Raw genomic sequence first — 26,542 nt, forward strand, 5'->3', positions numbered from 1 at the left:
ACACACTTAACAGTGTAACAAATTGTTTGAAATGTTCTTATAATCAGTGACAACAATACCTTTGATCTATTTTAACTGCACTAGGAATATACAGGATGAGTCTAAAGATTGTTCACAAATTGAAGGAGCTGATAGAGGTGTTGACACATGTGTTGGTGTTGTGGTCTTCAGTCCAGAGACTGATTTAATGCAGTTCTCCATGCTGCTCTATCCTGTTCAGGCTTCTTCATCTCTGAGTATCTATTGCAATCTACATCCTTCTGAATCTGCTTAGTGTATTCATCTCTTGGTCTCCCTCTATGATTTTTACCCTCCACGCTGCCCTCCAATGCTAAATTGGTAATCCCTTGATGCCTCAGAACATGTCCTACCAACTGATCCCTTCTTCTAGTCAAGTTGTGCGACAAACTTCTCTTCTCCCCAATCCTATTCAACACCTCCTCATTAGTTATGTAATCTACCCATCTAATCTTCAGCATTCTTCTATAGCACCACATTTCGAAAGCTTCTATTCTCTTCTTGTCTAAACTACTTATTGTCCATGTTTCACTTCCATACATGGCTACACTCCATACAAATACTTTCAGAAACGACTTCCTGACACTTAAATCTATACTTGATGTTAACAAATTTCTCTTCTTCAGAAACACTTTCCTTCCCATTGCCAGTCTACATTTTATATCCTCTCTACTTTGACCATCATCAGTCATTTTGCTCCCCAAATAGCAAAACTCATCTACTACTCTGAGTGTCTCATTTCCTAATCTAATTCCCTCAGCATCACCCGATTTAATTCGACTACATTCCATTATTCTTGTTCTGCTTTTGTCGATGTTCATCTTATATCCTCCATTCAAGACACTGTCCATGCCATTCAACTGTTCTTCCAGGTCCTTTGCGGTCTCTGACAGAATTACAGTTTCATCAGAAAACCTCAAAGTTTTTATTTCTTCTCCATGGATTTTAATTCCTACTTCATTTTTTTCCTTTGTTTCCTTTACTGCTTGCTCAGTACACAGATCGAATAACATCAAGGATAGGCTACAATCCTGTCTCACTCCCTTCTCAACCACTGCTTCCCTTTCGTGCCCCTTGACTCTTATAACCGCCATCTGGTTTCTGTACAATTGTAAATGGCCTTTCATTCCCTGTATTTGACCCCTGCCACCTTCAGAATTTGAGAGAGAGTATTACAGACAACATTGTCAAAAGCTTTCTCTAAGTCTACAAATGCTAGAAACATAGGTTTTCTTTTCCTTAATCTATCTTCTAAGATAAGTTGTAGGGTCAGTGTTGCCTCACTTGTTCCAATATTTCTGTGGAATCCAAACTGATCTTCCCCGCGGTCAGCTTCTACCAGTTTTTCCATTCGTCTGTTAAGAATTCGTGTTAGTATTTTGCAGCCGTGACTTATTAAGCTGATAGTTCTGTAATTTTCACACCTATCAACACCTGATTTTTTTGCGATTGGAATTATTATATTCTTCTTGAAGTCTGATGGTATTTTGCCTGTCTCATGCATCTTGCTCACCAGATAGTAGAGTTTTGTCATGGCTGTCTCTCCTAAGGCTATCAGTAGTTCTAATGGAATGTTGTCTACTCCCGGGGCCTGGTTTCAATTCTTCGCACAGTATTATATCATGCAGTTAGGGGTGTTTAAAAGAAAAGACAGAGCATTGTAGGTATAAAAGAAGTTTTTTTTCCAAAGGTAATTATCAGAATTCTTGCAGACAAAACGTATGGGAAGTAGCAGGGAACATATCCAGGCTGTAGGGCAGATGTTCAAGCTGCTGCCACTTGAACTTGCCCATTACAGTTTGTGTGGCCTCAGAGATGTGTGGATGTGCATTATTGTGAGACAGATGCACTAAATCTGTGAGCAGTCCAGGCTGTTTGCTCTTGATGGAGTTGCTTAGACTTCACAGTGTCTCACAGTACATGTCACAGATAACAGTTTATCCACACTTGAGGAATTCGATGAGTCATTGGACTCGGATGGAAAAAAAAGACTGTGAGGATCAACTTGTCTGCTGAGGACACAGTCTTCAATTTGTTAGAGGGGGATGGTGACACATGCTTCCATTGTCTAGATGTCTCACTATGTTATTCCAAAGTGGACTATGCAAATTTCAACCAGAATGGTTGTTGCAATGCATCATACCTTTAATTTGAAAACTCCTTATACAACTATTTTGGAACAGGAACTCACGGTCTTGGAAGTAACACTGAGCCAGTGAAAGCTTCAGAATGTCAGGAGTAACATGAACAATCGATGCAAACTTACAAGTTCAGCCAACATAATATACTGTTTCTTTGTAGTGTATGAACAACTACTTGTCACTCAGACATGTTCCATCTGTTATCACCAAGGTAACTGCTGTGTTTGTGATATGTACAGTACTGTTTGAAATGGAAGGGTACACATTTGCAGAAGTATGAGTCATACATTTCATGCACCACACAGCTATTGGTAATTCACACACAGCTCAGTACCCTCACCACACTCATTATCCAAACAGGAATAACCACAGCTTTGAACATTTCAACCATTCACCATCAAGTCCAGGAAACAGGTTTATTACACCCAGTTGTAATCTTATCATCCCACACATCACTATTAAAATTCTCTGTCTCTGCACAAGTTTTGAAAGCTTCGTGAGGTGTGGGATATACAAAACAACAACTTTTTACTTATCATCATTTTCTCTTGTTGTTGTTGGCTCCAGTTTTTGCATCTAGGAGTACATACTCACAGCTGAAATTTTGATTTAATGTAATGGTTTCTTGATGACTAAATAACTGATGAAGATTTGCTTGTATTATTCTTGAATTTTATTCTTTGCCACATTTTTCAATATTACACCATCTTTACAATTTCCACTTTTATCACACCACAAATTATATTACATCACAAAAATACATTATTAGTGACACAATCAAAAACACATCTGATTCCATCAAAGGCATGCCCACTACTACCAACATTCTGCTGAACTCACAATATTCCAAAAAGTTTACAAAACAAAAGAGTTTACAAACTTACTTGACAAAAGTAGAATCTTTAATAAGTTATATCATTACTTTGTAAATGAATCCAGAAATAAATTTAATATCTAGCATTAGAATGTGCAATTAATAATATGAATTTTATGTGTGCCAGATTTTTCGCAATTTCAAATATTTCTAAAAGAAGAAGAATTTTAGCTGTATCGATTGTAACAACTTGATTTTTTTTATGCATTTTAGTCTGAAATATAATATATCGTATACAAAATTAAATGAAATTCTTTCAGTGAAACAGCTGAGAATGTTCACCATACCAGATTCGGGATTAATCCTGGCATCGGCTACTTCTTAAAAAAAAAAGTGCATGGTGTGGGCTGCCCACGTACGAGAGTAATCCCAAAAGCAAGGTCTCCTAATTTTTTATAAGTACAGAACTTTGTTTATGTGGCAGAGTCACACTGTTATGAAGAGTGCTTCATGCGCTGTGTGTAAACATGCGCATGCTGCGCAGTCTTGACTTGGCAGCTGTTGAGAATGGAGCTCCCATTGGATGTTGCCGCCAAGTGCGAATTGCATGCAGTTATTTGGTTTTTGAACGCAAAGGGCACTGCGCTGATTGAAATCCATCACCAATTGATAGAAGTGTATGGTGAGTTGTGCATGGATGTCAAAAATGTTCGTAAGTGGTGTAGAGAGTTTTCAGATGGTCAGATCGAAATTCACAATGAGCAAAGAAGCAGGAGACCATCAATTTCTGAGGAGACAGTGTTGAAGGTTGAGCAAAGCATGCGCGAAGATTGGCGGATCACCCTGGATGATCTCTGCATGTTGGTTCTTGAGGTTTCCCGAAGCACCGATCACAGAATTTTAACAGAAACATTAAACTACCGGAAGGTGTGCGCAAGGTGGGTGCCACGCATGCTGACTGAGGACCACATGTGGCAAGTTGATGCTTCCCGCACATTTCTTCACCACCTTGCAGCCGAACAGGGCAACTTTCTGGACTCAATTGTCATGGGTGACGAAACCTGTGCATACCACTTTACACCTGAGGCCAAGCAACAATCACGCCAGTGGCGGCATCCATCTTCGCCAAAGCCGCGGAAATTCAAACAGACACAATCTGCCAGTAAAGTCATGACAACCATTTTTTGCGATCGGAAAGGGGTATTGTTGGTCGTCTTTATGCCCACTGGGACCACAATGCTGACAGGTACTGTGAGACTGAAACAACTCAAATGGGCAATTCAGAACCGGAGAAGAGGAATGTTGAGCAAGGCTGTACACATTCTCCATGACAATCCTCGCCTACATATCGCTTGGCAAACCGTTGCTCTCCTGCAACAGTTTCAGTGGAACATAATCACCCACCCACCCTGTAGTCCTGACTTGGCACCCAGTGACTATCACCTGTTTGCTAGGTTAAAAGAACATTTGGCTGGAAAGCGATTCAGCTCTGACTACGAGGTGAAAGAAGAGGTTCATAACTTTATGAACAGCATGGCAGCAAGCTGGTATGACATGGGCATACAAAAACTGCCACAGTGTCTACAAAAATGCATTGACAGAAATGGTGATTATGTCAAAAAATAGCTAAATGTTCAAGCTGTAAACTGATGTAAACCACTGTAGAAATAAATAGCTCTATGTACTTATAAAAAAATAGGAGACCTTACTTTTGGGATTACCCTCGTAATACTTGAATAGTAAATATGGTAAAGGAGATAGCTGTGCATGTGGAAGAAAAACTTCCAACAAGCTTGCATTCCATTGTCTAGATATATCTGAGAGTAGCGTGTGGCACGTCCTGCCTGACAACTGGCTGTATCACTATTTTCACTGGTGATTTTGGGGTTTAATGTGGATGATTTCCAATAAAGAGTTTTATGAATATATTGCTCATCATTGTGAGAAAGCCCAATTTTCTAAGCAACTTGTTGTATACAGTTGAGGCACATTTCACCAGAGATAGGTCTCTCATTGTCTTAACTACCGTACATGGGTGTGGCATAATCCTCACAGCTCATTGGAATACCACCACTATGGACAGCAGTTTTCAGTGAATATACAGGCCGGTATCATTGTCGATCACCTGATCGGACTGTACCTCCTGCCACCGTGTTTGTACAGAGCGAGATTCAAGGCGTTCATCGAACAAGCTCTGAACTGTCAGGGGCTGTAGCACTTATGTGCATGGTCAGGTGTAGATGCATCTACACAGAGCATCTGAAGACTTTTCTGTGCAAGCCTTTTCATCCCTGCATAATTCTTGCAATCTTCCTGGTGATGAAATCATGAGGAGCTCCTGCTCAGAGATCTGAATGGGAGACTATTTTACCTCCTGAATGTCATCAGATGTGATGGGGAGGTCCAATTGCAAGGCCACTTCACACCCCCGGTATTACACCTTTTGATTTTTTTTAAAAAAGAGAGAGAGAGTTGCAACTTTAATAGTGGCAACTATTTATTTACAACTCGTGCAAAATAGATATGTGTTTTGAAGTTTTACTGACCTTCAAAGTAGTCACCAGCATTGTGTATAACCCATTGCCAGCGATGTGGAAGTCGTAGAATACTCTTATCGGTGCTGGTTGTGTTGACAGTTCGAGTTGCACAGTATATTGCCTGACGAATTTTTAGCAGTTCTGAAGCGAATGCTGTGAAGTGTTTCCTTCAGTTTAGAAAATGAGTTGAACTCGCGAGGGCTTAAGTCAGGGAAGTGCAGTAGGTGGTATAGCACTTAGCAGCCCCGTCAGTCAAACAAATCAGTAACAGCTTGCACTGTATGTGCTTGAGTATTGTCCTGCAAAAGGATGGTCATGTCCCGCAGAAAGTGTCATCACTTCTTTCTCTATGCTGCTCATTTTTGGAACACAAACTACGACCAGCTACATGAAGACAACATAAATTTTCTAATTACATTTTTGTCTAATGGAAACAACAATCTTTGGTAACACATACAGGCTTTAGTATCAATATAAGCCTGATGAATACTATACGTAAAACTTAATTTTTGTTTTTCTGACACATTTCAAATTTAATTGGTTGAATAGTTGCTATTACGAAATAAATTTAATTGTCTACATCTACATCTACATCTACATCCATACTCCGCAAGCCACCGGACGGTGTGTGGCGGAGGGTACCTTGAATACCTCTATCGGTTCTCCCTTCTATTCCAGTCTCGTATTGTTCTGGAAAGAAGGATTGTCGGTATGCCTCTGTGTGGGCTCTAATCTCTCTGATTTTATCCTCATGGTCTCTTCGCGAGATATATGTAGGAGGGAGCAATATACTGCTTGACTCCCCGGTGAAGGTATGTTCTCGAAACTTCAACAAAAGCCCGTACCGAGCTACTGAGCATCTCTCCTGCAGAGTCTTCCACTGGAGTTTATCTATCATCTCCATAATGCTTTTGTGATTACTAAATGATCCGTTAACAAAGTGCGCTGCTCTCCATTGGATCTTCTCTATCTCTTCTGCCAACCCTATCTGACACAGATCCCTCACTGCTGAGCAGTATTCAAGCAGTGGGCGAACAAGCGTACTGTAACCTACTTCCTTTGTTTTCAGATTGCATTTCCTTAGGATTCTTCCAATGAATCTCAGTCTGGCATCTGCTTTACCGACGATCAACTTTATATGATCATTCCATTTTAAATCACTCCTAATGCGTACTCCCAGATAATTTATGGAATTAACTGCTTCTAGTAGCTGACCTGCTATATTGTAGCTAAATAATAAGGGATCTTTCTTTCTATGTATTCGCAGCACATTACACTTGTCTACATTGAGATTCAATTGCCATTCCCTGCACCATGCGTCAATTTGCTGCAGATCCTCTTGCATTTCAGTACAATTTTCCATTGTTACAACCTCTGGATATACCACAGCATCACCTGCAAAAAGCCTCAGTGAACTTCCGATGTCATCCACGAGGTCATTTATGTATATTGTGAATAGCAACGGTTCTACGACACTCCCCTGTGGCACACCTGAAATCACTCTTATTTCGGAAGACTTCTCTCCATTAGATGACATCGGAAGTTCACTGAGGCTTTTTGCGGATGATGCTGTGGTGTATCGAGAGGTTGTAACAATGGAAAATTGTACTGAAATGCAGGAGGATCTGCAGCGAATTGACGCATGGTGCAGGGAATGGCAATTGAATCTCAATGTAGACAAGTGTAATGTGCTGCGAATACACAGAAAGATAGATCCTTTATCATTTAGCCACAAAATAGCAGGTCAGCAACTGGAGGCAGTTAATACCATAAATTATCTGGGAGTACGCATTAGGAGTGATTTAAAATGGAATGATCATATAATGTTGATCGTCGGTAAAGCAGATGCCAGACTGAGATTCATTGGAAGAATCCTAAGGAAATGCAATCCGAAAACAAAGGAAGTAGGTTACAGTACGCTTGTTCACCCACTGCTTGAATACTGCTCAGCAGTGTGGGATCCGTACCAGATAGGGTTGATAGAAGATATAGAGGAGATCCAACGGGGAGCAGCGCGCTTCGTTACAGGATCATTTAGTAATCGCGAAAGTGTTACGGAGATGATAGATAAACTCCAGTGGAAGACTCTGCAGGAGAGACGCTCAGTAGCTCAGTACGGGCTTTTGTCAAAGTTTCGAGAACATACCTTCACCCAAGAGTCAAGCAGTATATTGCTCCCTCCTACATATATCTCGCGAAGAGACCATGAGGATAAAATCAGAGAGATTAGAGCCCACACAGAGGCATACCGACAATCCTTCTTTCCACGAACAATACGAGAATGGAATAGAAGGGAGAACCGATAGAGGTACTCAAGGTACCGTCCGCCACACACCGTCAGGTGGCCTGCGGAGTATGGATGTAGATGTAGATGTAGAATGACATGCTGCGTTCTGTTATCTAGGAACTCTTCAATCCAATCACACAATTGGTCTGATAGTCCATATGCTCTTACTTTGTTCATTAAACGACTGTGGGGAACTGTATCAAACGTCTTGCAGAAGTCAAGAAACACGACATCTACCTGTGAACCCATGTCTATGGCCCTCTGAGTCTCGTGGATGAATAGCGTGAGCTGGGTTTCACACAATCGTCTTTTTCGAAACCCATGCTGATTCCTACAGAGTAGATTTCTAGTCTCCAGAAAAGTCATTATACTCGAACATGATAAGTGTTCCAAAATTCTACAACTGATCGACGTGAGAGATATAGGTCTACAGTTCTGCACACCTGTTCGACGTCCCTTCTTGAAAACGGGGATGACCTGTGCCCTTTTCCAATCCTTTAGAACACTACGCTCTTCTAGAGACCGCTGCAAGAAGGGGGGCAAGTTCCTTCGCGTACTCTGTTTCTGCAGCTATCCATCACATTTCTTATACAACTGGCAAGCACAGTGTCAGTACATCTACATCTAGATCTATGCTCTGCAAACCACTGTGAAGTGCATGGCAGAGAGTATGTCCCACTGTACCAGTTGTTACGGTTTCTTCCTGTTCCATTCACATATGGAGTGTGGGAAGAATGATTGTTCGGATGCCTCTGCAAGTGCTGTAATTATTCTAATCTTGTCCTCACAATCAGCTGTGTGAGTGATACGTAGGGGTTTGTAGTGTATTCCTAGAGTAATCATTCAAAGCCAGATCTCAAAACTGTTAATAGACTTTCTTGGGATGGTTTATGTCTGTCTTCAAGAGTCTGTCAGGTCAGTTTCTTTAAAATCTCTGTGACACTCTCTCATGGATCAAAAAAACCTGTGACCATTCGTGCTGGGCTTCTCTGTATATGTTCAGTATACTCCATTAGTCCTCTTTGGTATGGTTCCTATACACTAGAGCAGTATTGTAGTTTGTATCACAGCTGGTTTGTAAGGAATCTCCTTTGTTGACTGACTGCATTTACCTACTATTTACCAATAAACTAAAATCTACTGCCTGCTTTACCCACTACTGAGCCTATATGATCATTCCATTTCATATCCCTACAAAGTGTGCATATAGGCATATGTGCGTGCCGAATCCAGATGTGACTCATTGATATTCCAGTCATAGCACATTACATATTTTTCATTTTTGGAGAGACCTTTGAAGAATCATATCAAAGAGCTTCAAAATTTCATTTTATGTATGTAGCTTGTGAGAGGGTTTAGCCATTAAAAATTTTTGTGTTAAGCATATCAGTCATTTTTGTATATAAACTACCTTTCAAACTTGGCATTCACATGTATTTGTTTTGCCACTTTTGTGTTAGAAACAAAAACGTAAAATGAAATGTGTGTGTATATTAATATCCCAGAAAGTTTCTGTACACTTGGTGCGGCTGCTTCATGTGTCTACAGTGCAATTTTGTACATGTCACTATTGCAACTTCAGTTCATAGCCCTATAGGTGGCAACTGTTTTCACCTACAGCCATGTGCACTTTGCAGTTGAAAGTTGTCAAAAGTGCTATCTCTTGCCAAGGGTTTCCTTAAGTTGACTCGACTGTAGGAGTGTCTTAGTAGTAAAGGATAAATGTATCAAAACTTCACGCATGATGTGGAATTTTCTCATTCTCTCCATGTTTATGACATCATATCTTCTGAACTATGTTTAATACAATAATAAATTGTGTAGGTACATTTAGGGGCATATGTAGATACTGTCTGCGAAATATGTTGTGAATAGAGTTCAAACAATGGAAAATCCAGGGTGGAATGTGACAACATTATGGAGAGGAAAGTTGTCACTCACCATATAGCGGAGTTGCTGAGTCGCATATAGGCACAACAAAAAGATTCTCACAACTAAAGTTTTCGGCCATTAAGGCCTTCGTCAACAATAGATGACACACACACACACACACACACACACACACACACACACGAAAACGCAACTCACTCACATGACTGCAGTCTCAGGCAATTGAAACCACACTGCGATTAGCAGCACCAGTGCATGATGGGAGTGGCAACTGGGTGGGGGTAAGGAGGAGCCTGGGTCAGGGATGGAGAAGGATAGTATGGTAGGGGGTGACAGACAGTAAAGTGCTGCAGGTTAGACAAAGGGCAGGGCAGAGGTGGGGAGGGGGTGGGGAGACTAGCAGAATAGGAGAGAAGTAAAAAGACTGTGTGTGGTGGTGGAATGATGGCTGTGTAGTGCTGGAATGGGAACAGGGAAGGGGCTGGATGGGTGAGCACAAGAACTAACGAAGGTTGAGGCCAGGAGAATCACGGGAACATAGGATGTATTGGAGGGAGTTCCCAACTGCGCAATTCAAAAAAAGCTAATGTTGGAGGGAAGGATCGATATGGCACAGTCTGTGAAGCAGTCATTGAAATGAAGGAGGTCATGTTTGGCAGTGTGTTCACCAACACGGTGGTCCACTTGTTTCTCAGCCACAGTTTGATGGCAGCCATTCGTGCAGACAAATGGCTTGTCATGTCCGTGAAGAATGCTGCACAGTGGTTGCAGCTTAGCTTGTAGACCGCATGACTGGTTTCACAGGTAGCCCTGCCTTTGATGGGATGGCTTGCATTTAGGTCTATTACAGGGATATCAGCCATGAGGCAAGGAGTTGGGAGCAGGGATTATGTAGAGATGGAGAAGAATATTGTGTATGTTTGGCAAGTGGCAGAATACCACTCTGGAGACATTCAATCTTGCAGCGGACAGTGGTCCTAATTTTTTGACTCATTCAGTATATGTTATCATTACCTCTACAATATTTTATTTTACCATTGTCTCTGTCATACAGTTGCTTGTTGATTGCCATGCCTAAATAGAATGCAGTATATTGGTTGCAGCTTAGCTTGTAGACCACATGACTGGTTTCACAGGTAGCCCTGCCTTTGATGGGATAGGTGATGTTAGTGACCGGACTGGAGTAGGTGGTGGTGGGAGGATATATCAGACAGGTCTGTAATAGACCTAGATTCAAGACCTGTCCCATACATCCTCCTGCCACCACCTACTCCAGTCTGGTCACTAACATCACCTGCCCCATCAAAGTCAGGGCTACCTGTGAAACCAGTCATTTGATCTACAAGCTAAGTTGCAACCACCGTGCTGCATTCTATGTAGCCATGACAACCAACAAGCTGTCTGTCTGCACGAATGGTCACTGACTTCTCTTCTACTAACTCTATTCACTGTATCATGGAAAGAAAAGTTGCTACTCACCATGTAGCAAAGATACTGGGTCGCAGATAGGCACTGCGGCCAGGAAACAGGTGGACCACCCGGTTGCTGAACACGCTGCCAAACATGACGTCTTTCATTTCAATGATTGCATGACAGCCTGTGCCATATGGATCCTTCCCTCTAACACCAGCTTTGAATTGCACAGGTGGGAACTTTCCCTACAATAAATCCTATGTTCCCGTAAGCCACCTGGCCTCAATCTTTTTTAGTCACTGTTCTTACTCGTCCAGCCCCTTCCCTGCTCCCATTCCAGCACTACGCAGCCATCATTCCACCACCTCACCCAATCGTTTTACTGCTCAGCTACTTCCCCCCCTCCCCTCCCCACCTTTCCCCTGCCCTCCATACCTCCCTCTCCCCACCCCAGCCTCCTCCTTACCCCCACCCAGTCACCACACCCATCATGCGCTGGTGCTGCTGCTTGCAGTGACGAAGTTCTTAGTTGTCGAAAGCTTCAATTATGAGAGTCTTTTTGTTGTGCCTATCCATAACCCAGGATCTCCACTATATGGTGAGTGGCAGCTTTCCTTTTCATAATATTGTGAATAGAGTTAGTAGAAAAGAAGTAATAAATTTAAATGTCTTGCACAGTGCACCAGTTTTCCATGCATTTTTATGTCAAATGGTTCAAATGGCTCTGAGCACTATGGGACTTAACAGCTGTGGTCATCAGTCCCCTAGAACTTAGAACTACTTAAACCTCACTAACCTAAGGACATCACATACATCCATGCCCGAGGCAGGATTCGAACTTGCGACCGTAGCAGTCACGCGGTTCCGGACTGCGCGCCTAGAACCGCGAGACCACTACGGCCGGCATCTTTATGTCAGTAACATCATTTCTCCTGTGCTATGTGACATATGATGATATACTTTTGTAGATGCATTTAGCAGCATTGTGGACGCTGTCTATGAAAGTTATTGCAAATTTAGTGAGTAGAATTAAATTTAGTGAGAAGAACTAAATTTAAGCGTCATACATGATCTGCCAGTTTTCGTGCATCTCATTGTTTATGATGCCATATCTTCTGATCTATGACAGGTAGGTGGTCCTTACCCTGACATCAATTATTGCCATATAGTAAGGGATATCTTTAGCAAGTTTAATTGAAATTGGTCCAGTTATTTAGGACAAAATGTGGAACATAAATACACACATAGATACATGTTGTTGTTGTTGTGGTCTTCAGTCCTGAGACTGGTTTGATGCAGCTCTCCATGCTACTCTATCCTGTGCAAGATTCTTCTTCTCCCAGTACCTACTGCAGCCTACATCCTTATGAATCTGCTTAGTGTATTCATCTCTTGGTCTCCCTCCACGATTTTTATCCTCCATGCTGCCCTCCAGTACTAAATTGGTGATCCCTTGATGCCTCAGAACATGTCCTACCAACTGATCCCTTCTTCTAGTCAAGTTGTGCCACAAACTCCTCTTCTCCCCAATTCTATTCAATGCCTCCTCTTCCATGTATACAACCTTCTTTCATGATACTTGAACCAAGTGTTAGCTATGATTAAGTTATGCTCTGTGCAAAATTCTACCAGGCGGCTTCCTCTTTCATTTCTTACCCCCAATCCATATTCACCTACTACATTTCCTTCTCTTCCTTTTCCTACTGTTGAATTCCAGTCACCCATGACTATTAAATTTTCGTCTCCCTTCACTACCTGAATAATTTATTTTATGTCATCATACATTTCATCAATTTCTTCATCATCTGCAGAGCTAGTTGGCATATAAACTTGTACTACTGTAGTAGGTGTGGGCTTCATGTCTATCTTGGCCACAATAATGCGTTCACTATGCTGTTTGTAGTAGCTTACCCATACTCCTATTTTTTTATTCATTATTAAACCTACTCCTGCATTACCCCTATTTGATTTTGTATTTATAACCCTGTATTCACCTTACAAGAAATCTTGTTCCTCCTGCCACCGAACTTTACCAATTCCCACTACATCTAACTTTAACCTATCCATTTCCCTTTTTAAATTTTCTAACCTACCTGCCCGATTAAGTGATCTGACATTCCACGCTCCGATCCATAGAACGCCAGTTTTTTTTTCTCCTGATAACAACGTCCTCTTGAGTAATCCCCGCCCGGAGATCCGAATGTGGGACTATTTTACCTCCGGAATATTTTACCCAAGAGGATGCCATCATCATTTAACCTTACAGTAAAGCTGCATGCCCTCGGTAAAAATTACGGCTGTAGTTTGCCCTTGCTTTCAGCCGTTTGCAGTACCACAACAGCAAGACCGTCATCCAGACTGTTGCCCCTGCAACTACTGAAAAGGCTGCTGCCCCTCTTCAGGAACCACATGTTTGTCTGGCCTCTCAACAGATACCCCTCCGTTGTGGTTGCACCTACGGTATGGCTATCTGTGACGTTGAGGCACGCAAACCTCCCCACCAAAGGCAAGGTCCATGGTTCATAGGGGGCATAGATACATACATTTTCATAGAGAGCAATCTCAAAACCATTCTCAGTAGTTAATGACTAATCCATTCATATTATGAAAACATAGATACATACCCTCCCCCCATGAACCATGGACCTTGCCGTTGGTGGGGAGGCTTCCGTGCCTCAACGATACAGATAGCCGTACCGTAGGTGCAACCACAACGGAGGGGTATCTGTTGAGAGGCCAGACAAACGTATGGTTTCTGAAGAGGGGCAGCAGCCTTTTCAGTAGTTGCAGGGGCAACAGTCTGGATGATTGACTGATCTGGCCTTGTAACACTAACCAAAATGGCCTTGCTGTTGTGGTACTGCAAACGGCTGAAAGCAAGGGGAAATTACAGCCGTAATTTTTCCCGAGGGCATGCAGCTTTACTGTATGCATAAATGATGATGGCGTCCTCTTGGGTAAAATATTCCGGAGGTAAAATAGTCCCCCATTCGGATCTCTGGGCGGGGACTACTCAGGAGGACGTCGTTATCAGGAGAAAGAATACTGGCATTCTACGGATCGGAGCGTGGAATGTCAGATCACTTAATCAGGCAGGTAGGTTAGAAAATTTAAAAAGGGAAATGGATAGGTTAAAGTTAAATATAGTGGGAATTAGTGAAGTTCGGTGGCAGGAGGAACAATACTTCTGGTCAGGTGAATACAGGGTTATAAATACAGAATCAAATAGGGGTAATGCAGGAGTAGGTTTAATAATGAATAAAAAAAGGAGTACGGGTAAGCTACTACAAACAGCACAGTGAACGTATTATAGTGGCCAAGATAGACACGAAGCCCATGCCTACTACAGTAGTACAAGTTTATTTGCCAACTAGCTCTGCAGATGACGAAGAAATTGAAGAAATGTATGATGAGATAGAAGAAATTATTCAGGTTGTGAAGGGAGACGAAAATTTAATAGTCATGGGTGACTGGAATTCGACAGTAGGAAAAGGGAGAGAAGGAAACATAGTAGGTGAATATGGATTGGGGCAAAGAAATGAAGGAGGAAGCTGTCTGGTAGAATTCTGCACAGAGCATAACTTAATCATAGCTAACACTTGGTTCAAGAATCATAAAAGAAAGTTGTGTACATGGAAAAATCCTGGAGATACTAAAAGGTATCAGATAGATTATATAATGGTAAGACAGAGATTCAGGAACCAGGTTTTAAAGTGTAGGACATTTCCAGGGGCAGATGTGGACTCTGACCACAATCTATTGGTTATGAACTGTAGATTAAAACTGAAGAAATTGCAAAAAGGTGGGAATTTAAGGAGATGGGACCTGGGTAAATTGACTAAACCAGAGGTTGTACAGAGTTTCAGGGACAGCATAAGGGAACAATTGACAGGAATGGATGAAAGAAATACAGTAGAAGACGAATGGGTAGCTTTGAGGGATGAAGTAGTGAAGGCAGCAGAGGATCAAGTAGGTAAAAAGATGAGGGCTAGTAGAAATCCTTGGGTAACTAAAGAAATATTGAATTTATTTGATGAAAGGAGAAAATATAAGAATACAGTAAATGAAGCAGGCAAAAAGGAATACAAATGTCTCAAAAATGAGATTGACAGGAAGTGCAAAATGGCTAAGCAGGCATGGCTAGAGGACAAATGTAAGGATGTAGAGGCTTATCTCACTAGGGATAAGATAGATACAGCCTATAGGAAAATTAAAGAGACCTTTGGAGAAAAGAGAGCCACTTGTATGAATATCAAGAGCTCAGATGGAAACCCAGTTCTAAGCAAAGAGGGGAAAGCAGAAAGGTGGAAGGAGTATATAGAGGGTCTATACAAGGGCAATGAACTTGAGGACAATATTATGGAAATGGAAGAGGATGTAGATGAAGATGAAATGGGAGGTACGATACTGCGTGAAGAGTTTGACAGAGCACTGAAAGACCTGAGTCGAAACAAGGCCCCGGGAGTAGACAACATTCCATTATAACTACTGACGGCCTCGGGAGAGCCAGTCCTGACAAAACTCTACCATCTGGTGAGCAAGATGTACGAGACAGGCGAAATACCCTCAGACTTCAAGAAGAATATAATAATTCCAATCCCAAAGAAAGCAGGTGTTGACAGATGTGAAAATTACTGAACTATCAGTTTAATAAGCCACAGCTGCAGAATACTAACGCGAATTATTTACAGATGAATGGAAAAACTGGTAGAAGCCGACCTCGGGGAAGATCAGTTTGGATTCCGTAGAAATGTTGGAACACGTGAGGCAATACTGACCTTACGACTTATCTTAGAAGAAAGATTAAGAAAAGGCAAACCTACATATCTAGCATTTGTAGACTTAGAGAAAGCTTTTGACAATGTTGACTGGAATACTGTCTTTCAAATTCTAAAGGTGGCAGGGGTAAAATACAGGGAGCAAAAGGCTATTTACAATTTGCACAGAAACCAGATGGCAGTTATAAGAGTCGAGGGACATGAAAGGGAAGCAGTGGTTGGGAAGGGAGTGAGACAGGGTTGTAGCCTCTCCCCGATGTTATTCAATCTGTATATTGAGCAAGCTGTAAAGGAAACAAAAGAAAAATTTGGCATAGGTATTAAAATCGAGGGAGAAGAAATAAAAACTTTGAGGTTCGCCGATGACATTCTAATTCTGTCAGAGATGGCAAAGGACTTGGAAGAGCAGTTGAACGGATTGGACAGTGTCTTGAATGGAGGATATAAGATGAAAATCAACAAAAGTACAATGAGGACAATGGAATGTAGTCGAATTAAGTCGGGTGATGCTGAGGGAATTAGATTAGGAAATGAGACACTTAAAGTAGTAAAGGAGTTTTGCTATTTGGGGAGCAAAATAACTGATGATGGTCGAAGTAGAGAGGATATAAAATGTAGACTGGCAATGGCAAGGAATGTGTTTCTGAAGGAGAGAAATTTGTTAACATCGAGTATAGATTTAAGTGTCAGGAAGTTGTGTATGAAAGTATTTGTATGGAGTGTAGTCATGTATGGAAGTGAAACATGGACAATAAATAGTTTGGACAAGAAGAGAATAGAAGCTTTCAAAATGTGGTGCTACAGAAGTATGTTGAAGATTAGGTGGGTAGATCACGTAACTAATGAGGAGGTATTGAATAGGATTGGGGAGAAGAGAAGTTTGTGGCCCAACTTGACTAGTAGAAGGGATCGCTTGGTAGGACATGTCCTGAGGCATCAAGGGATCGCAAATTTAGCATTGGAGGGCAGCGTGGAGGGTAAAAATCGTAGAGGGAGACCAAGAGATGAATACACTAAGCAGATTCAGAAGGATGTAGGTTGCAGTAGGTACTGGGAGATGAAGGAGCTTGCACAGGATAGATTAGCATGGAGAGCTGCATCAAACCAGTCTCAGGACTGAAGACCACAACAACAACAGATACATACATTTTCATAATATGAATGGATTACTCATTAACTTCTGAGATTGCTCTCTAACAGGAATGTTACAGAATCTATTATTATGTTGCGCCTTCTTATCAATGAAACTTCCCTTTCCAACTTCCCTTTTCAACTGGGTGTGTCCTCGTGATAATTTAAGAGGTGAAACTTCCCTTTCCAACTTCCCTTTTCAACTGGGTGTGTCCTCGTGATAATTTAAGAGGTGAAAAGAGATTGGCAGGTCAAAAGTTCAATTCGGATTTTAGTCGTCTTATAAAATAGACAGGAGTGACTTGTGTTGTTACTATGTGCCCGTGATAAGCACTGACTGTGCTTCAGTTCTTATTCTGGTGCACATTTTTATCTGACGGATGATTCTGTATACCTATATATTTTATGCATTACTTTCGGATTGTCCCTACAGCCATAAACCATGACCTCGGTTCTGTGGACTTATTGGGAGGTCTTTGACACCAGACCAAAATCAGTTTAGCAAATACATGTGTAGAATAACAAGGCATAACTGTAAGTATCCAAGCCTTTTATGATTAAAAATTGTCACGATTTTGCTTTATGGCTGTTATAGTATGTGAAGATAGTATTCTGAGCTGTATGGTCTGTAGGTCTGCAGAAATTGCAACAAATAGGATATCCCTGGTAAAGTTCCATCCAGTCCACAGGATTCTATAATGCACCAGTAGGACCACCTCCAAATTACAGTGTACCAAAACTCAGATGTCATTTTTCTTGTGGTTTTGTGTACTACCTTCAGTCTAACAATGGGTAGGACTTCTGAAATAAATATGTTCTATCAGCTTGGTTTTTTGTGGTTTCCACAGTCAGTAAGTGCTTAATAAAATGTTTTTGTTCCTTTTGGCTTTCTTTTTCAGCAGTACCAGACTCCAGAGGGAACAGTTTAACACTAACTGACCTCCCTCATGAATTTAGTCTCACAGTGTTGCAACAGTTTTAACTTGTTTATACAAATAAAATTCAGCTGGTTTAAGAGAGGAGCAGTAAATTGTCATCAAATCAATAGTTACTACACATTTTTAAGTAACATTTGCTATGATTAGTAAAATTTTTATATTTGGACCATCATGACTTCTGTTTAGAGCCATAAGGTGTCTCAATCCCATTAGTCTTCTAACTTTCACTTGAACAAATCTGGTTGTATCTGTTAAATCATTGGGGTACATCATTTCTAATGTAGTACAAGGAGGTTTGAAAAGTTCTTGGAACAGAATAGAAAATAAAATACTTACATCACTGAAACTTTTATATTTTTCAATCTAGTCTCCTTGTACATTAATGCACTAAGTCCAATTACGTTCCAGTGCCTTGATCCCATCTCAAAAGTGAGTTTGGTCCAGGCCTTCAAAATAGTTGTCATCTCAGGCTATCAAATTCTTTGTTTGAAGTGAATCTTCATCCTCCAAGAAAAATTTTCAGTTTTGGGAAGAGATGGAAGTCAGATGGAGCCATATCATAATAAGGCAGGTGTGGCAATTCATACCTTAGTTTGTGTAATTTTGCCACGCTGACGGCACATGTGTGTGGACGCACATTGTCTTGATGGAAGATGACTTTCTCCATTGCTAAATTTGGCCTTTGTTCCCGTATATTTTGTTGCAATTTGTCCATGAGGTTAGCATAGTGTTCTCCAGTAATTGTTTGCCCAGTGGGGAGATAATCTACAAACAGAATCCCCTTCGCATCCCAGTACAATGATGCCATGAACTTTCCCACCAAAGGAATTGCCTTTGCTTTCTTTGGTAGCAGAGAATCAGTCTGTTTCCACTGCTTTGACTGTTGTTTTGTCTCTGGGGTATAGTAGTGCACCCAAGTTTCATCTGTGGTCACAAACCAGTGCAAAAAATCTTGTTTGTTTCTCCTAAAATGGACCAAACATTGTTCTGTTATGTCCATTCTCGTGCATTTTTGATCCAGTGCCAAGAGTCACAGCACCCATCTTGCAGATAATTTTTTTTTATTTCTAATACTTTGGTTAAAATGTGATGTACCCTTTCAGATGACATCCGGCAACCATGAGCAATTTCACACTCTTTCAATTGGCGATCCTCCATGAGCATTTTGTGCACTTTTGCAATGCTTTCTGGAATAGTGACACATCTCAGCTGACCACTGTGCGGATCGTCATCTAAACTCTCCCAACCAAATTTACATTCATTTATCCACTTGGTAACAACTGAATATGAAGTCCCCCAGTGTATTCTAGAAATCAGCATGAATGTCCTTTGCTTTCATACCTTTCTTTATGAAGTACTTAATCACTGCTCGAATCTCGATTTTTTCCATCTTCACAAATGCGGGAACAACAATAGTGCCACAGCCACAGCTCTCTTCCAAGAGCACTGACATGGCATATGTTTACAGGCAACAGTCCAATGAATATCATGTGAACAACTTGTTGTGCTAGCACTGACTTCTTGTGGTGATTCCGAGAACCTTTTAAATCACCCTCGTATTTAACATTCAGATTCGAAGTAGCACTGTATTCTTTGTGACTGTATCATGGGTGTCCCTCATAAGGGTCATCAGGCACATTTTCTCTGATGCTTTGGCAGGTATTTGCAATTTTGTTTTTGCAATGCATAGCAGCAGTCAGTCAAGCAAATACTGCCCATGTCATCTTTCACGTTACACCAGGTTTCAATGGAGAGCGTCAGTTTGAATCCTGTTACAAACACAATGATTTTTAAAGTGGGATTTTACATACCCATTTGTTAGAGTGGTCCCAGATTAGTGTAGGACATTATGTATTTAGTCGACATGTATTAATGCGGACAGAAAACATGAAGAATAAGCAATACTCCAGCAGTGACTGACAAGCAGGCTAGGGTAGTGCTGTTGCTCCAAGAGTGTTAGTTATTCTTCCTGTCTTACTGTCCCTGTTAATACATATTGACAAAACAAATATCATTAATTTGGGACCACTCTGTTGAATAGGCACATAAAATTCTGATTTAAAAATAATTTTGTTTGTAATGGGAAACAAACTTCCACTTTCTAAAAACACTTGGTGTCACGTGAAAGACATGATGAATTATTTGGACTGAATCCAGCTGTACATTGCAGAAACCACATTGAAAATACCTGTCAAAACACCACAGGAAATGTGCCTGACAGCTCTTATGAGGGACACTTACATATCATATTAGAGAAGTTTTTCAGTATACAGATATGACATTTTCTACAGTCATGATTATTTTTGCAGTTCATACTAATCCACCTGGTAGGTTTCATTTACCACTTATAGTCCTAGGGAGTAAGAGTAAGGCAGAGACTTCATGCCACAATCACATCTTTGTCACGTGATGATGAATTTGCTGCTGCCTTGTCTACAATATTTGAGCTATAATGTTGTTATCCAAGTTCATATGTAAACTAATACAAAAATTCCTGTAGCTATTTTCAGTTGATCATGTATTTCTCACTAATTGTGCACATCAGGGATCTCATAATGCAAATTCATATTCCATTCTGATTATGTGACGTAAAGTGTTACATCATTAATAACATAAAACAAATTTTTCTATGCATTCCTCAATGCCACAACTGACTGCTTCAATCTCCCAATCTAAGCTAATGCTCTGTTCTTAATGACTGCAATGTTTATTGGCTGTCATACTGTAGCTTTCCAATTTTTGTGTAATAATGAAGCACAGAAATTTTCTGGCTATATTTATTCAGCATTTATAATACCACTCTAAGAGAGCTTTTAAATCAGTTGTTGTTGAATCAGAACTTTGGTCATTTTCATTCTCTATCTAGTATTTCTATGATTATCAGCACTACTTCACAGAAAACAGTCTTACCACCCACTAACAGTAAGTTTTGGACTTTCAAAAACTGTTGAATCGATTCTGAAACGTCTTCTGCCTTGGGGGTCAGTACTGGGGCACTTAACATGGCAACCTACTCTCTAGTTTGACGTGGGACAGGTCAACGGCCTTCATGTAATTTTTAAACACAGTTGTTTCCAGTCACAGCTAGAAAATAATTTATTTTTTATTTATGGTAATTGTGTAACTCCACATCATCAGGCAGAAGTTTCAAATACAACCTCCAGTGCGCAAATCGAGCGAGTATGGACAATTTCCAACTGGTATAAATTACCACAGAACCACATAAAAATTACAAAACTAGCATACTTCCTATGTTTGTATGGTCCCTTTAGACAGTAGGCTAACATGTAGGACAATACGAGTATAAGAAATATGTCACGGTCATGATTTTTATATGGTTTTGTGGTTATTTGTGTACCTTATGAATTGGATACTGTCCATACTCACTTGATGTCTGGATTCCTGTGCAATACCATAAATAAAATAAAAAAATTGTTTTACAGCTGTAAGCAGAAACAACCCTGTTTAACAGTCTATTCACTGACATCTTAAAGTCATGTTGTTGCTATTGTGATTGGAATGTTTGTACACCACGCACCATTTCTTCTGCATGCCATTATTCTTTTATGTTTTTACCTCTCTCTCTGCCCCTCTGTGTTCTGCCATACAGGAAACATAAGAATCTCATCTGTGTGCTGTTATTCAGGTTTTATCATTTTGACAAATAGCCCAGCATGCTGGTTTTAATTTCTCATTGTCAGCTCTGAATTATTTCTTTTCTCATTTGTTTGCATGGTAACCAGAACCATCAAAATGTGATATTTGTGTCTGCCTTACCTAGCGCCACTCCTCACATATGTTACCCTCATATCAGTGATAAGAAAAATACATATGGAACTGATGTGCAGCTAAATCTGAGAGGCAGTAATAAATGCAGCTTGCCAAATTTATCTTCCCAGTGTTCCCATTTATTGTTTTATTTCTCTTGTTATGTGACATGGTGAATTATGTTTATCTTCCATGACCATTCTTGGCACAGCATCAGTTTCAGTAAACCAAATTTGTTAAATTCCTTCACTGTACAACTATGCCAGTGACCTGTTGTATGCCCTCATCTTTCAACTTCTGCCCTGCTGTTCTTGCAGCAATGTACATTGACATTACAGATGATATGTTCAGTTTCCACACAGAACATCTGACATCCACGAAGTTTTCCCTTACATGTGAGGGTCATTCAATAATTAAAGAGACAAATTGATCTGGAGAAAAAGGTGTTTATTTTTACAAAATAATACTTTTTCTACTTTTCAACATAATCCCCTTGAACATTTATGTACTTGTTCCAACAGGCTACAAGCTTTTTTATTCCGGCTGCAAATAACTCTTTATCTTGATGTTTGAACCAATTTTCCACAAACTTTTTCACGTCCTCATTGTCCTGGATCCTCTTCCCACGTAATGCATCCTTCAGTGCATCAAACAATTCAAAATCACTAGGTGCTAAATCGGGACTGTAAGGGGGATGAGGCAGTACTTCCCAGCCCATTTTGTTGATGGTTTCACAGATTAGTTGAGCAATATGAGGACATGTATTGTCTTGCTGGAGAATCACACCTCTCCTCTGAGGTCCACGTCTCTCTCTCATGGCTGGCTTCACCTTGTTTAAAAGCAAATCCAAGTAGTACTGGCTGTTCATTGTACGCTGCTCCTTGAGATAATCACAAAAAACTGGATGTCAGCCTCCCAAAACACCGCCAACATGACTTTTCCTTCTGATGCTTGGGTTTTGAATTTTTTCTTGACAGGTGAGTTGGTGTGCTTCCACTCCATGCTTTGTCTTTTTGATTCTGGCTCATAATAGTGAACCCAAGCTTCATCACAAGTTAAAATTTTGCTGAGCAAGTGCTCACCCTCTCTTTCATAACGTTCCTTTAGCTCTGTGCACACTCTCAACCTTGTTTTGTTGTGTAGCTGCGTCAGCTCCTTTGGGACCCATCTTGCACATGGTTTGTGGTACTTCAGCTTGTTACAGATAATGTTACGAACTGTACCACTACTTACGTGAACCTTATCAACTATCATTTCCACAGTCGCACGGTGGTCGGCACAAATAATGTCATCAGTTTGACTTTCAAGTGAGGGAGTTGAAACTGCAGCTGGTTGGCCAGAACGGTGTTTGTCAATCACAGAGTAGGGACCATTTTTGAACTGCTCTACCCACTTGTAAAAATTTGCACAATTAATACAACCTTCACCATAAACTTTAGACTTTCTACAGTATATATTTACTGGTTTCTCACCTTCAGCAAGTAAGAAACGAATAACAGAAAGTTATTAAATTAATGTGGATGTTTCAAGTGTATTCACCATCTTGAGTTGTATTTTTGAGGTTATAAACAAAACAATGTTGATACATCAGCTGATCAGGGCTCATCCCAGTGATGCCAACTTAAAGCCATAAAAGTATCAAACTTGCTCTACTAACAGTTTTTTCTCCAGACTAATTTGTCTCTTTAATTAATTAATGATCCTCCTACAAAATTGTCACTCCTTTTTTGTCCACTTGTCTATTGGCACTTGTGTCAGACCATCAGCCAACATTGTTATAGTGATCCTTTTTTTTGTTTCACCAGCTAGAGCATCTGGCATTCACAAAGATTCAGCTTCTTGCTGGGGCTGCATTGGAGTTGGTCCCGTGGATGGAGGTTATATGTACTCTTCGCTAATGCCTCTGGGGGTGAGCATTTCCGTGGTCACTATCACTGTAGCTCCTCCATTGTTACTCAGTACAGTCATTCTCTGAGGCATGGGAATCCGGGATCTATTTACCTTGAGGCTATCTTCTTTCTTGTTAAAATTATTTCCACATATGTGAATTTCTACTTGTTCCCTGAACAAATGGGCACAATAGCTGTTCTCCACAGTGAGAAATGCTGTTGGGAAATTTTATCAAGTGGTCAGTCTCTCACAGTAAGAACTCTGCCATGGCCGATTTCTCGACCTGTCCCAATCTGCGATACCATTTATGTTTGGTCGTGGTGGTATTGGTGGATCATCTGGACATTTCCACAGAGGCTTTTTGACATGTACACATTTTGCAGTATAGCCCCCGCATTGTGAATGGGACCCTCTTGTCCTTTGTTGTTCTGAGACACTCTCTGATATACCTTCTCAATTTACTAAGCATTTGCACAGTATGAGGCCGATGTATGGAGAAAGGCTGTACTCGATATTTCTCCTTCTGATGCAGCACTTAGCTGGGTGTTGTATTTTGTGACATTTCTTATATAAATGATGGAGTACACTTAGTAACTCTGAAGGCATTCCTGATGTTGCATCTCACATTTGGGGTGCAGCAACTCACATATTCATCTTGCATGTTTATACTTACCATACCTCTTTTCGCAGACAGGTGATGAAAATTTGTGCAGGTATCACTTAGTGTGTGCAGTTTTTGATGCACATTGTGGCCCGGGCTCTCACCATTCCTCATAACCAGCATATCCAGAAAGGATAGCTGATGAAAAAATGTATCAGCATCTACCCTTTCTGCAAGCACAAGTTACAAGGTATAGTGAAAACTTGTGTAACATTGTATATCAGCAACTGACCCACTCAGATCGATACCTGCACAAACTTTCAAATTGGCACCCAAACGAGAAAAGAGGTATGATTAATGCACTCATAATATGTGTGAGATGAATGTGTGAATCATAGCTCATCAGACATGAGATGTAACACCAGGAATGGACTTTGAGGAACAGTGGGTGCTCCACCTCTTTTATAAGTGTCACAAAGCATGACATACTGGAAGAAGAAATGTTGTGTACAGCCTTTGTCCGTATATCTCAAGGGTGACAGACAGAATGGCCTTGTATTGCACAAATACTGTGTAAACACTATTTACAAACCAACCAGGAAGATCAGAGTCTGTCTCAGATTAGCAAAGGCTAGAAGACACCCACTCACAATACAGGGAGTGTGCACACATGGAAAAGTCTGTGTCAAATGATTGAACGATCCACTAATACCAGAATCGTGGAACATTAAGGATATTGCAGGTTGAGACACATCGAGAAATTGGACGTGGCAGATCATGCGTTGTGCGAAACTGACCATGTAATAAAACTCTCCAGCATGCTGGTTCTTTCTGTGAAGAAGTGCTATTGTGCCCATTCATTTAGGGAAGACATATAAATTCACAAACATGACAATAGTTTTGACAAGAAAGAAGTTAACCTCACTGTAAATGGATCTCAGATTTCCTTGCCACAGTTACAAGTAACAGTGGAGGAACTAGAGTGACAAGGACCTGTGAAACTGTGGGCATTAGTGTGTAGAGTACATATAACCTCCATCCATGGAATCAACTTGAGCACAATCCCCTCTCCTCAGGAAGAAAACTGAATCTTCGAGAATACCAACCAGATGTGCTGGTGAAACATCGGAACAATCGTTAAAGAAATGCCAGCTGAAGATCCCGAGACGAAAGTGGACAGGCAACATTTTCCTCGCACACTTTCAAACTGTGTTTACCCCTTCCCTTGACCCAATCCCTCGCCCGCTGTGTGCCGCCGTGCGTGTCTCCACCTGTGTTTTGTCTGTGTCGTGCAGGCGTGTGCTTTCGAAACGGGGCAGGCGGTGGTGGTGTGGGTCGGGGGCAGCTGCTTCGCCCCCGGGCACCTCACCCGCATGTCAGTCAGGCCGCTGCTCAAGGTCGCCCTGCCAGACGGCAGACTCCTCCACGAGGTCGACCCGTCCGCCATACTCGTGAGTAGCGGCTCTGTTCTCTGGGCTCTCCCCTTCCTCCAACCCTGTCCCTCTCCTCGCTCTCAGCAGATACCAAACTCTCTGAGGTTCAGGTATTTAATAGTAAGAAACTGTCTCTCTCCGCTGTATGTCAATCGAGAATTCCTGTTGGAATAAAACTGTGTGCCAGACCGGGACTCGAACCCGAGACCTTTGCATTTCGCGGCGAGACGTACGGGTACGACCCTGGACCCATTCTCACAGGTTTAGTTTCGAGGGTGCTACTCCTGCGAGGTAAGTGGGAGAACTTCTGTGAAGTTCAGAAGGCGGGACGAGAAGTACTCGTTGAAGTAAAACTTGTGAGGGCTCATCGTGAGCTGTGCCCGGATAGCCCGGACAGTAGTGCACTCGCCCGTGAAAAGCGACATACGGACGTACCACATTTGAGTCCCAGTCTGTCACACAGTTTTGGTCTGCCGAGAAGTTTCAAATTGGCACAACCTCTGCTGCAGAGTAAAAGTTCATTTTGGCATAAGTGTATTGTTTGTACAACATCTGACATACTTCAGCGCCAAATTGTTCTTTCACACACTTCAGTTTGAGTTTTTAGCTTTACTTCAGTGTCAGTTTTCCACCTAGTATTAAAACAAAACAAAAGTAGCTGCATTTGAATTTATTTTTACATGAAATTGAATATACAAGTAATTGTGACTGTGAATTTGTGACCCATAATTTTCTTCCAAACTGAATATTTGATTTCTGCATAGCAGAAAATTGTGTGCATTTGTGTACTACATGTACATGAGTCTAGAGCTACGTCTGTACTCTGCAAGCCACTGTGCAGTCTGTAGTGAAGGGGACCTCTTATCGACAACAGCAACCAAAATGAATACCTGCTGCCTCTGT

General features: G+C 41.1%; 1 protein-coding gene across 7 annotated transcripts in view; it reads left to right on the forward strand.

Annotated features, from left to right (window-relative positions):
- Positions 1 to 26,542, forward strand: part of LOC126428302 (lysine-specific demethylase 4C-like) — a 383,324-nt gene that overhangs the window by 273,749 nt on the left and 83,033 nt on the right. For 6 of the 7 annotated variants that reach the window (XM_050090225.1, XM_050090224.1, XM_050090229.1 and 3 more), the window contains one exon: positions 25,502 to 25,657. The exons of the other annotated variant lie outside the window; for it this stretch is intronic. In XM_050090225.1, coding sequence (XP_049946182.1) covers positions 25,502 to 25,657 — 156 coding nt within the window. The remainder of the gene's footprint in view (positions 1 to 25,501; positions 25,658 to 26,542) is intronic. 7 annotated transcript variants of the gene reach the window in all.

This window comes from Schistocerca serialis, chromosome 12, assembly GCF_023864345.2.
Source record: "Schistocerca serialis cubense isolate TAMUIC-IGC-003099 chromosome 12, iqSchSeri2.2, whole genome shotgun sequence".
NCBI classification, from domain to species: Eukaryota; Metazoa; Arthropoda; class Insecta; order Orthoptera; family Acrididae; genus Schistocerca; species Schistocerca serialis.